This window comes from Ciconia boyciana, chromosome 4, assembly GCF_034638445.1.
Source record: "Ciconia boyciana chromosome 4, ASM3463844v1, whole genome shotgun sequence".
NCBI classification, from domain to species: domain Eukaryota; kingdom Metazoa; phylum Chordata; class Aves; order Ciconiiformes; family Ciconiidae; genus Ciconia; species Ciconia boyciana.
The window spans coordinates 9,851,237-9,864,815 of record NC_132937.1 but is presented as its reverse complement, the minus strand read 5'-3'; the positions used below and the strand labels follow the sequence as shown (position 1 = coordinate 9,864,815).

General features: G+C 44.3%; 2 protein-coding genes across 3 annotated transcripts in view; both read left to right on the top strand.

The window, feature by feature from the left end:
• Positions 1–9,417, top strand: part of LOC140650950 (mitochondrial nicotinamide adenine dinucleotide transporter SLC25A51-like) — a 32,526-nt gene extending 23,109 nt beyond the window's left edge. For both annotated transcript variants that reach the window (XM_072859866.1, XM_072859867.1), the window contains one exon: positions 6,761–9,417. In XM_072859866.1, coding sequence (XP_072715967.1) covers positions 6,761–7,672 — 912 coding nt within the window. In that variant the 3' untranslated portion in view covers positions 7,673–9,417. The remainder of the gene's footprint in view (positions 1–6,760) is intronic.
• Positions 1–13,579, top strand: part of LOC140650672 (zinc finger and BTB domain-containing protein 5-like) — a 93,677-nt gene that overhangs the window by 30,627 nt on the left and 49,471 nt on the right. The window lies entirely within an intron of this gene.

Here is a 13,579-nt window from a genome sequence, read left to right as displayed (position 1 = left end):
TGTTTATTCCCTGTGCTGCATGCATTAGTGTACAGGCACTTCAGAGGGGCACCACAGCATGCTGATTTCCCAGAAAGGGTCTGTTTCCCTCCCACATCAGTGCCTTGTAGGCACTTCCTTGATTACATGCCAATGCTGGAGGTGACCCTACTTAAGCCCTGTTTTGTTGATTTTGTGATCCCTTTCAGTCACATCACCCCAGGCCCTTTGCTCATCAGCACTGTCCATCACTCCCTCACAGAGCTACTAGTAACTCTCTCCCTCCCCATTCCTAGTTTAAAGCCCTCCTTACCAGGTCAGCCATCCTCCTGGCAAAGATACTTTTGCCCTGCTTAGTGAGGTGGATCCCATCTCTCCCAAGCAGATGTTCATCCTTAAACAGGGACCCATGGTCACAGAAACCAAAACCCTGTTGCTGACACCAGCTCCACAAGCAGTTATTGGTATGCAGTATCAGTCCCCTCCTCCTTACACTCTTTCCCCTCACTGGCAGGATCAAGGAGAACACCATCTAGGCCTCCATACCCCTGATTATCACCCCCAGAGCTCTGTAGTCACTTTAGACTCCAGGTTGCCCCTGGCAGTATCATTTGTGCCTGCATGGAAGAAGGGGGTAATAGTCAAAGGGTCAGACAAGCTTCAGCAGCCTCTCCATAGCGTCCCAGATCCAGGCCTCTGGCAAGCAGCAAACCTCTCTATATGACAGGTCAGGTCAGCAGATGGGTGCTTCCATCCCTTGCATCAGGGAGTCACCCACCACTTCCTCCTGGTGATCTTGCATGATTTAGGGTCAGTTGGCCTAGATGCTTTGCTTGAAAGCACACCCAACTCCTCCTCAGCTTTGAGGGCAGTGAATCTGTTCCATAGTTGTAAGCCTTCAGGTGGAGCCAGTAGCCTTCCTCTTGTTGCCAGAAGTCACCAGCTTTTTTTCACCTTCCCCAGAGGTTGCACTTGCCATTCTGCTAGTGCCATTCTGCCACTCTAGCCTGTGTTTCCACTGCAGCTGGTGTCCAGGGCTCTTGAAGCTGTTGTGCCTCTGAGAAGATCCTGACTCTCTCTGTGATGCTGCACAGCCTGCTGACTTCCTCCTGTAACTCCTCCACTTGGTGACTGCAGGAAAGAAGGCCACCTCTGCCAGCCTCAAGGAAAGGCCCCAGGCAGTCCCTACAGCCTATACTTGCAAGGCTGCATCCACCATCTAAAGCTCTATCTAGGTCAAAGCCTCTGCCCTGGCAGGGACAGCTGCTCTAATACCTACTGAGAAATATGTCCTATGGCATGTCACTACCATACCTGAGAACATATACGCTAGTTTGAACTGTGATGAAGATCCCCCTCTGCAACAGCTGTTGCCTCTGGGAGGCTGTACTCCAGGCCTGGCTCTTTTATAGGCCTCTCCCTAGCACCAGCTAAAAGGGGGTTTGGCCATCTCTAATCAGCAGGTAGCTGTAACAAAGGCTCCAGGCACCTTAGGTCAAGGGCAGCTGACCATGCTTGTTAGAAGCTGCTAGAGCTTCCTCAGGCCCACATCCTTGTGGCTCCCCTTATCTTGTCCTTATTTGGCAGCAGCAGGCACCCTCAAGTTTCTCAGAGGGTTCCCAGAAGTTCCCCAGTGATCCTGGACCCTGTCCTCAGAAGCTCCCAAAGCAGAACCCAGAGACTGCTGTGCAAACTGCTGCATGTTGGCTGCCTCTGTTAGCTGTACTCATCTTGATGGATATCGCATCTGGATACTGGGGCTGAGGCTCTCCTGGGACAGTCCTGGGAGGGCCCCAGACAGGGTGTCTGTTTCTGAGTCCCTAATTTGGGTTGCCCACCTGCCTTTGTGCCTCTGTGCTCTTCTGGGCTTGTGGAGATGGGTCTTTGATGGGCTGATAGCTCTCCTGTGATGGGCCTGGGAGGAGCCAGGGCAGGCTATTATTTGGGCTCCTCCACCTGCCATTGTCTCTCTGTTCTCCTTTTGTGGGTGTACAGATGAGCTTTTTATCACATAGCATAACATCTCTCACCAGTGTTATGAACACAGAGATATAAAAGGATGTTGGGTACAAAATATTTTTTTTCTTTCCCTTGTGTGTATTCGATCTAGTGGGTGGAGTCTTGGCATTCTGAAGATCATGGTCATTTAGGCAGATAAATTTGCTGAACTCTTAGTTTTCTTAGAAGGACTAGATGTTATATACCACAGGATGGTATGGAAGTGATAGGAACCTGAAAGGATGGACCTTGGATCAGGGAATATGCTGGACTTTTGTTCAGTCTCTAGCTAGATTTCTAAGGACAGCACAAATACAGTCTTGATCAGTGGTCTCCAAAGTGGGTGTGCAAGACAATCCATTGTGGTGCGGGAAGAAAATATTTTTGCACTGTTAATAAATAAAATAAAAATTATTTTAATATAGTGTTTATTTAATCTTTATCTCATCCTTTTTAATGTCTATTTTTGTGTATATTTTATAACATACATAATATATTAGTACAGTAGTACATGTGTATAATTTATAAATAAATATACATATATTCGGGGTGCATGCTCAAAAATTTTTGGAGACTGCTGGTCTAGATGATCTCGTTGTTACCTGTCAAAAAGAGAATCGCCTATGTTCCTTTGTAGCGTGTTCTGAAACCTCGGGGGGGGGCAGACTTCTGCACAGAAATTGGCTATTGTAATGGCTGCAGAAATTTGTGCATATTGGGAACACAGGTGATCCAAAACTTTTATTACTTCTGAGAACTGATTCCCTTGTAATAAACTTTAATTGGGAAGCAGCTCATATACTCAGCTCATGTACTCCACCACTTGTGGTCTATGGACCACCCCTGTAAAATGTCCATAAAATGTCCACAAATGTCCACAAAATGTCCATTGCATTCATTTAGTCCATGACTTTGGGCTCCATCTCTTATGGTGGTCACTCAGGACAGGAGAAGTGGTGTGTTGCATGGAGTTATTGGGCACCAAAGCCAGCTCAGGTCGGGTCACTGCTGCACTTGTCCCAAAAGTCGGGGTTCATTTACCCGATGTGCAAAATGCCAATATACACACAGAGCAGAGGTATTTTATTGCATGTTTGCGCAGATATGGGTGCCTGTCCCAAGACAGCACACCCAGCTTTCAAATGAACAGGTATTTATACACAAAGCATTAACATATTCAACTTCCTAATATATATGCAGTGTTATTCTATTAAATGATTTGTTAAAATCTCTTCGCCCAGCATGTAAATTAGTACGCATGCTTAGTTGTTCTTCTTCAACTTCATCATTTGAGTCCGTGGTATAATTGGGGTAGGTGGTCTGTGAGTCGGTGGTCACGATCTCCCCCTGCCGGAATTACCTTTCCCCTAGTTTCCTACTTTTTTGGCAGATCTAAGCGGTTCTTCATGGTTTACTAACTAGGCTAGTAATACATCCATCAGTTAGACTTCTGCTTTCGACAGCCACATCCTGCTTATTAGACAAAGGCACATTGTCTAAGTTCCTATGGAGATAGGGTAGGGCTCTACAGTAGATTTCTATAGCAGCATCAATCATTATGTGAATTGTATACTTACATTTGATTATTACAACACTTGCACTGCTTCTTGTAAGGCTTGTCCTCCATTGGTTCAGGTGGTTCCTGCTATAGTAATTCCTATAACATGCAACTCAAATCCAGGGTTACAATAATTTAAAGGTATTTCCATCACAAGCTCCACCCCGGTCCCTTTGGACCAGACCATCGGGTTTAACATTGCAATGAACTCCTCCCCTTGCCCCTGCTCTGGCTTGGACATCCACAGACTGCAGTCCCTTAGGGGTGTACCTGCTCCAAGTGGAGCCTTATCTATGAGCCACAGCCTTTTCAGGGGTATACCTGCTGTGGCATAGACTTATCCACAGCCACAGTTGCTTTGAGGTGCACCTGTTCCAGCGTGGCCTTCTCCATGGGCCACAATGCCTTCAGAGATATACCTGCTCCAGCATGGCCTTACCCACAGCCACAGTTGCTTTGAGGTGCACCTGTTCCAGCGTGGCCTTCTCCATGGGCCACAATGCCTTCAGAGATATACCTGCTCCAGCATGGCCTTACCCACAGCCACAGTCCCTTCAGAAGTAAACCTGCTCCAACATAGCCTTACCCATGGCTGCAGTCCCTCCAGGGGTGTACCTGCTCTGTCGTGGGCTTATCCATGGCCACACGCTTTGAGGTGCTCCAGCATGACCTCCATGCACAGCCACTGATGCTTCAAGGTGTACCTGATGCAGCATGGACTTATCCACAGCCACAGATGCTTTGAGGTGCACCTTCTCCAGCATGGACTTATCCTTGGGCTACAATCCCTTCAGAGGTATACCTGCTGTGGCACAGACATAACCATGGCCACAGACGCTTCGAGATATACCTGCTCTGGCATGGACTTGTCCACGGCCACAGACGCTTTGGGGTGTCCTGCGTGGACTCATCCACAGTCCCTTCAACTAGAGTTCACACTGGAGTTCCAGCCTGTCCAGTACAGCAGCACAGAAACAGCAGCACAGAAACAGCAGCGATGCCCTGGCCATCTGCCAGCCCAGGCGCATGGCCATTGCTGTTATCAAAATGTTCCCAGGCACAGCAGAGTAAGATGATAAGCAGTACAGCAGCACGGCAAGCAGCAAAAGCAAAAAGCAGCCACTAATGAGCCCTAGACTCTAACATACAGTAAAGCAAGCAAGCCCCATGGCAAGCACAGAAGCCTGCCGATTAATAGCTAAACAGCAATAACAGCTATAAATTCGTTCTAGCACATTCCAATCAAATCTGTCATTATCTCGAACCCTTCAAGCCCCACGTTGGGCGCCAAAAAGGACTGTCGGGGTTTAACCCCAGCCAGCAACTAAGCACCACACAGCCACTCACTCACTCCCCCCACAGTGGGATGGGGGAGAGAATCAGAAGAGTAAAAGTGAGAAAAATCGTGGGTTGAGATAAAGACAGTTTAATAAGTAAAGCAAAAGCCCTGTGCACAAGCAAAGCAAAACAAGGAATTCATTCACTACTTCCCATGGGCAGGCAGGTGTTCAGCCATCTCCAGGAAAGCAGGGCTCCATCATGCGTAACGGTTACTTGGGAAGACAAAATGCCATAACTCCGAACGTCCCCCCTTCCTTCTTCTTCCCTGTTTTTTATTGCTGAGCATGATGTCATATAGTATGGAATATCCCTTTGGTCAGTTGGGGTCCTGGCTGTGTCCCCTCCCAACTTCCTGTGCACCCCCAGCCTACTCACTCATGGGGTGGTGTGAGAAGCAGAAAAGGCCTTGACTCTGTGTAAGCACTGCTCAGTGATAACTAAACCATCCCTGTATTATCAACACTGTTTTCAGCACAAATCCAAAACATAGCCCCATACTAGCCTCTATGAAGAAAATTAACTCTATCCCAGCCAAAACCAGCACAGTGACACAGCCTTTGAAATTATGGCTGAAAGCAAAGGGTCTGTCATAAACACTTCTGAGAAAAATTGCATTGCCTGATCATTGCAAGTTCTCAAATCACAAGCATGAGAACTTATTTCAACTACATGAGGATTATCAAGTTAATGCTATAGTTTTAAACTGCTCCTTACTTCATAAATCCAGCTACTCCATAGAAAGAAATATGTACCTTATAAATCTGAGTTAGATCTCTTATTTTTTTTCCCTCAAAAGAAATCAGAAGTGATGTTGGCCACAGGTTGCTATTGCCAACACAACTGGTGACTAGTTGTTAAAAGTCTTAGGAATCCTCAGTGTTTTACGTGTTATATTATTGAGTGACGCTCTTACCCACTGCAGTAGTGAAGTTGGTATAACTCTTAATATAAAAGTGGGGTGCCAGATAAGACTGTAGCTTAGTTGTGGGTGTGACTATTTTACTATATGCAGATAGAACTAAGTTGATCCTAGGAACAATATATATTAGCATAGATGAAGTGGTACAAGCTCCCCAATGTGAATTCCTCACTACTGCCATAACTTCATATCAGGATAAGTGCTTCATCTTTGTAAATCACTTCTATGGTGCTGTTCCTTGGCAAACATTAAAGAGCACAATATTATGCAACAGTGGTGGATCATGTATTGCCTATTAAGGAGTAATTCTCTGTTTTATTTAATGAAACTCTGTTCACTGTGTCCTTCAGGATCTTAGCTGTAGCAGAGCTCAATGTATTCTTTAGCTTTTCTATATTCTTTTACTTCTCTATAGTAAACTAATGCTGATAATTAAAATTTTTATTTAAATTATTCATTGTTGTCTGCCACAGGGAAATACGGGCAGGAATGATCAGAATTTGTAATGCTAAGCTCTGTGTAGAGTGTGTGTGTTTTCCAAAACCTTGGTAATTTGTATTGTATCTTACTAGTGTTAGAATAGAACATTCAGCATTTGAATTCCTTGACATACTGTACTGGAAACTTAATGTGTAAACTTCCTGTTTCTCCCTGACATTTTCAGCTGTAATGTGGCACTGGAGGGGTTCAAATGTCTATTTGTTTTAATTTAGTTTGGTTTTAATCAACAAAACATAAAAGGAGGGAAAAAATTGCTAGTTTTTCAGATCCTTGGATCTGGTGTAGAAAATTGTGCATTTTGCATCATCTATCAGATGAAGCATTTGTCACACTGTTCCACTGAATTTGATGAAGTTTCTTCAGGATGTAAAATGTTGAACAGTGTGCACATGGTGTGTGTGTGTGAACTAAAAAAGCTGTGTCACGTGCCATGTTGTTCACATTCTTTTCTTTTTTTGACATAGGAAAAGAAATCTAAGATATATATTAAGGGTGAAAAAAAGATGGATTCACAAGATTGTGTCTCAACAAATTCAAAGCAAGATATCAGCCATCACATAAAGAGTAGCTCTGGTAAACATTATCTTTGTGGCTATTGTGCAGCCTTCACCAATATAGCAGTCACCTTTCCCATCCAGAAGGTCCTCTTTCGACAACAGTTGTATGGCTTGAAAACAAAGGATGCAGTACATCAGCTGCAGAAAGATGGAATTCGAAATCTCTATCGTGGAATCCTTCCTCCATTAATGCAAAAAACAACCACCCTGGCTCTAATGTTTGGCTTGTATGAAGATTTCTCCTCTTTGCTCCATAGTCACACAAGTGCACCTGAACTTCTAACTCGCAGCATGGCAGCAGTGCTTGCAGGGACCACGGAAGCCCTTCTTACACCTTTTGAACGAGTCCAGACTTTGCTTCAGGACTACAAACATCATGACAAATTTACAAACACTTACCAGGCTTTCAAGGTACTAAAAGTCTATGGGATTAGAGAATATTATCGGGGTTTGGTGCCTATTCTGCTTCGGAACGGAAGCAGTAACATCCTCTTCTTTGGCCTACGAGGACCTATCAAACAGTGTCTGCCTGAAGCAACTTCTTATAGCACTCACTTGGTCAATGACTTTATCTGTGGCGGGCTGTTGGGTGCCATGCTGGGATCCTTATTTTTCCCAATGAATGTTGTAAAAGCTCGCATGCAATCTCAAATTGGTGGCGAATTTCAGTCTTTTTCAAAAGTTTTTGTGACAATCTGGCTAGAACGTGATAAAAAATTGATGCATCTTTTCAGAGGAGCCCATCTGAATTACCATCGTTCTGTCCTGTCCTGGGGCATAATCAATGCAACATATGAATTCTTGCTAAAGCTGTTATGAAAAATGTTACCTTCCTTTGAAGCCCCTCTATTCACTTGGGTATTTGTACATTTGAGGTCACTTAGTCTCTGTGAATAGATTAATTTATGGAACTTTTTGTGAATAACATGGAGTACCATGAAACTTGGAGAGAATTCAAAGCAGCAGTTACATTTCAGTAGGGAGATGGGTGATATTGTTAGTGGCTGCTTAGTGTGAAAGGTAATTAGTCTTATTAACAGCCTTCAATATTTATAGGGTAAATGGCAATACATCTAAATCTTGATGCAATTGAATATACTTCTAAACAAGTTAAAGTATTTATATGCTGGTGGATAAATTTACCCACAGTGGAATAACTAGACAAATGCAAAGTAAAAAAAATATTTGTATATTGGTCTAGTAGCTTATTCTATCATTTCCAATGTTTCCTAATACTCCCAGTGATCAAATTTTTCACTGTGCACATTGTATAATATGGAAGTCAAGAAGGGGCCAATGAAAGCTACTTCTCTTGCTTGATACACTACAGAGGGTTAAGAACTAAACCTTCAAATGTCTTGGGGTTCTAAATTATCTTTGGAGTTTAAATAGAAGCTGCCAATTTCTGATGAGGATGACTTTCTTTCTGAACCTCAAGTTTAAACTGAGCCTACACAAACTATTTTGCCAACCATTTTACTGCTCAGCTTTAACATGAACATCATCTCATTCATCAACATAAGGGTAGCTACTGAATATTTAACTTCAGTGTAAACTGACCCAGTGCAAAGTGGGATTGTGCCTATGTATGTGTGTGTCTTGAAATGGAAAGGTGGAAGGAGTGAAACAGCAATTTTATCTCAAGCTTTAAAAGTGTTCTTCCTTGTTGAAAGACCTTCTATTTGCAAATTTGGTATACTCAAGTTTTCTGCTTTTGTATTGCTTTGTTTCTGTTGCAAACATACGAAAACTGATCTCTCTCTGTAATGCTCAAACAGTAATACAGCTTCCTCCGATTGTCAAACTACTTGATTAACAGCTTTTTTTTATCTTTTGCAAACTATTTTTGTTTAATTTGGGCTGTGGCAGAATTTTACATCAGCACTGACAAAGTGAGATTTCTGGGTATAAGCATTTAAGGCCTTAAAGGGAAAGCAAGCATAACTACCACAAAGTATTCTTTGTTTTGGGGGGTGGGGGCAGAAAAGCTTTCAGAAACTATTTTTTAATTGTTCTTTTCCTAGGCTTTAGGCCCTGTAAAACTATCAGTGATAATACAGTAAAGCAATAGGAGTTGTGTGGCTAATAACTTACACTTCAAGCATTTGTAATTTGGTTAACAGATAACAATATGCAGTAAAGACAGGGGTGTGGTCAGCTGCTACGCATGAAGGTTACTTGCATGTTTCATTCACCAACAAAGAGAAAAGTGTAAAAGTGTATTAGCAAACATATAAACATGACCCCACGTGAATCCTAGAGTGAGGAAGAAAAAAACAAACCATCAACATCATATTCCTCCTGGCCATGGACTCCAGATGCTAACAACTCACCATAAGCACTCCCCTACCACCACTGGAATGAAACCACTGACCTTAGGACCCAGAAGAGCAGTGAAAGAGTGAGCATAACACCAGGAAAAGAGATAGAAACTGAGGGGTGTGTGTTACAATTTTAACTACATCATTATTCTTTCTTTTCCTGTAACAATTAGATCGGGACTAATGATTAGACTCTCAAGATTTGAATTACACTAACAATAAATTTTTGGTTTTACTTATGTATATAAGGTGTACTTTTTCTTTGCCCATAAACAAAATTTTGAGTGTCACAGTTCCAGCAGCTTTGGAGTCTGCCAAGGCACAAGTTAGTTCACAAAGGAGAGCACTCAACCATACAAGAAGCCTCACAAAAAAAAAAAAAAAAAAGATTCCTACATTACGTAATTAAAACAGTTGTGCTTTTCCTTAGTTTTAGAAAGTTTTCTTACTTCAAGCAGCAACAGCCCACTAACTACAGAGGATAATCCAGAAGTTTGTCCTTGCCTCAGACACAGCTATTGTCCTCTGCTTTGTCATAGCTAGTTTTCATTTCCAGTTTTAAGCCTTTCTATTTGGGCTGATATCTCCCCATTCACAAATGGCTTTAGCAGAATTTTATGAGGAAAGCAGAGCTTTTCGTATGCCTTCAAAGGCTTGATGTTTGAGCAAAGAGAGACTTTCTATTCCACAACTATTTTTTTTTTTTAGTCAATTGAATGGTTAATTGCATGCTTAACTAGTTTGTAATTATTGTACTGTCCTCAGCATGCTACCTGCTTCTAGGCTCTCATGAGTCAACTGTTCCTGCTCCAAAGTATGTGTGATGGTGTGATAGCAACAGGCAGACTAAAGGAAGAAAACAGCCATTTTATATGCAAACAAAACAATTTATGTAAGCACTGGGTATAAGTACTTAAGGCCTTAAAGGGAAAGCAAGCATTCTAATGGCAGGGAGTGGGCAGAAATCAGTGAGCATTTCTATAAGAGAGCTCAGTTTAAGACAAATACATTAAAAGAGAAAAAAAAAATCTATTATAAAAATGCACTGAGTTACTTTATTAAATGCTTAATTTATCATGCAAGACAAGAGAAACTGTCCACAAACAGTAAGTATCAGCCCTCTTTTGAATATACTCAATATATTGTATTAGATGTCTATACTTTTTATTATAGAATCATAGAATAGCCCATGTTGGAAGGGACCTTGAAAGATCATCTGGTCCAATCTTTCATGGGAAAGGGAGCCTAGATGAGCTATTCTAGCAAAATGAAACCTCAAATATTTAAAAAATATTCTACGTGCACCATATTTTCCCTCATAATAAAAAATGTTACACTGAGTTGGAAAGACTTGTTCATTGCTGTAGAGAATGCGATGTTAAGGGATGTTAAGAGTGGCCGCCTCCTCCAGCAGCTCTGGCCCAGGACTCCCTCCTGCCCAGCTGCTGGAGTCCAGCCTGGTGTGCCCAGGGACCCAGGGTCTCTGCTCAGGCTGAGGGACGCAGCTGCAACTTTCCTGTCTGCAGGTTCAATCAGTAGCAAAGCTGAAGCATGTATCCCAGAAACACACACACAAAGAGGACATACACAAGACACCAACACAGCCAGTTACACAGACTGCCACAGACAAGGCACTGCCTTCAACAGCACCTACATACAGGACTCACATAAACCAAACATAGACAGCCAACTCCCCTTCTTCCTCTTTGACTGGCAGAGGTAGAAGTTCACTAGTGAAGGCACATACACAATACTCTCTAGATTCACAAGCACACACACACATTCAGGGATCCCCTGAGTACTGGCATGGCCCCTCTGTCTGCCTGATACCCCTGCCCAAATCCCAGGCCCTCTTATCTGCTTCATGGGTTGCCTACTTGACAGCTAGCCCAGCTAGCATGCAAACACGCATGCACTCAAACACTTGTCCCACAGGCACTCCACTCTCACAAGTCCCCTTGGGCATACCAGCATGGACCCTTACCTGCCTGATACCCTGGCCCAGACCCAAGGCCCCAGCTACTCCATCTTGAAGTTTTCTAGTGAATACACATGCACGCTCCCCCCCCCCGACACACACCAGTTTTGGGGACAATACAGACACTCACCCCCCACCCTAGTGGCTGGCACCAGGCACATGGGCTGTGGTGCACGGTCCTGCTCCAGCTTCCGGCACTGAGGAGCCCCTCACTCACACCAGTCCCTCCCAGTAGCTGGTTTTTGGGGGGCACACCATTCCTACCCCAGTAGCTGGAGGTTAAAGATCCCCACTCATTCTAGCAGCTGATGCTGAGACCCCACTCACTGCAGTAGCTGACACCAAAAGCAGGAGGCACCTACACCCCCGGTCTGACTCCAGTGGCTGACCCCGAGTCCACTCATGCCAGTGCCCCCAGTAGCTGGCATTCTGGGCACAAAGGCTGCAGGACCTTCCCTAGATCCACAGGGCTATGGCTCCCTCCAACTAGGACCCCCATTTGCTCCAGTAGCCGACACCACAGGCAGGGGGCGCCTACACCCCGTTCTGACTCAGACACACACAGATCTCACCAGTAGCTGGCACACGGGACACAGAGTGAGATTATGCAGCCAGATAGTTAAGAAAACATTTAAGAATAAGATAAAAGAAGATAGGACAGACTGTGGTGATCAGACAAAGGGCTCAGCTAGACAAGCCTGCTGATCGGCCCCGTTTTACATGCAACCGGCCCCTTTTACACCCTTTTCTGTCTACCCCCCCTTTGTTCCTCCCTGCTCCTCTTTCCCCTGCATGGGTTTGTACAGCTCTGTGGTGGGCTGACCTTGGCTGGCTGCCAGGTCCCCACTTAGCTGCTCTCTCACTCCCCCTCCTCAGCAGGACAGCAGGGAGAAAATACGATGAAGCAGCTCGTGGGCCAAGAAAAGGACAGTGAGATCACTCACCAATTACCATCATGGGCAAAACAGACTCATCTTGGGGAAGATTAAATTAATTTGTTGCCAATTAAAAATAAAATAGGATAGTGAGAAATAAAACCAGAACTAAATCCACCTTCTCAACATCTCTTCTACCTCCTCCCCTGCCACAGAGCAGTGCAGGGGGAATGGGGATTGCCGTCAGTTCATAAAGCTTTGTCTCCACTGCTCCTTCCTCCTCACACTTTTCCCCAGCTCCAACGTGGGTTTCCTCCCAAGGGATGCAGTTCTTCACGAACAGACTGCTCCAGCGAGGGTCCTCCCACAGGTTCCGCCAGAAAACCTGCTCCTGCGTGGGCTCCTCTCCACGGGCCACAGTTCCTGCCAGGAGCCTGCTCCATCATGGGCTCTCCATAGGGTCACAGCTTCCTTCAGGGCATATCCACCTGCTATGGCATGGGGTCCTCCACAGGCAGATATCTGCTCCACTGTGGTCCTTCATGGGCTGCAGGGGAATCTCTGCTCCAGTGCCTGGAGCACTGTCACCGAAATCAGGAATAAACCTCTTAACACCAATGTAGCATTAAGAAGCAGGCATTCTCTTTATTGCAGCACTGGATGCACCGGGGATCCTTCCGCCTAACGTACATACCAGTTTACACAGATCTAGGTTCATTTATACAGTATATCTTTCCATATGCATAGGTTCTCACACTACTAGGTGGGACTATATTACTTAGTAGCTTACATAACGATGATTTAGCATAACACATGCTCAGTTTTTCACATAGGGGTCCTCTGGTGGTCGTAGACCCCCAAACCATGCTTTTCCAGTCATGAATTCAGGATCATTCTTCCTTTTAAGTCTTATTGTTCTCCATTGTTAAATATCACAGATTAAAGATTAATCTAGTAAAGATGCAGTTTAATCTATTAAAGATTACAGATTAATCTATTAAAGATCCTGTTTCACCAGGATATTCTTGGGTTTTCTTTTGTTCCTTCTTGGTTGACCCTTTGAACTTTATTCTTTACACGTTCCTCACTTATTTTCCAACTGCACCTCCTCCCCCTCCTTCACTGACGTTGGCGTCTGCAGGATTGCTTCTATTGCATTTTCTCACTCCTCTCTCTCCCAGCTGCTGTTGCGCAGCATTTTTTTTTACCCTTTCTTAAATGTCTTATTACAGAGGTGCCACCAACATCACTGACTGGCTCAGCTTTGGCCAGCAGCGGATCTGTCTTGGAGGTGGCTAGAACTGGCTGTCAAACATGGGAGCAGCTCCTGCTCTCTTCTCACAGAAGACACCCCTGCAGCCCCCACTCCCCGCTACCAAAACCTTGCCATATAAACCAAATACAAGCTCTATCAATTCCCGCACCCCTCCAAGTTTCCCTCATGGTTTACAGTCTTATCAATTGCAAAGTCCAGGTTGATCTTCCTGGAAGTGGCACCTGCAGTTCCTTGATAGCCCATCAATTAGTGTGACTGGTAAGGCTTGTTTCTTGT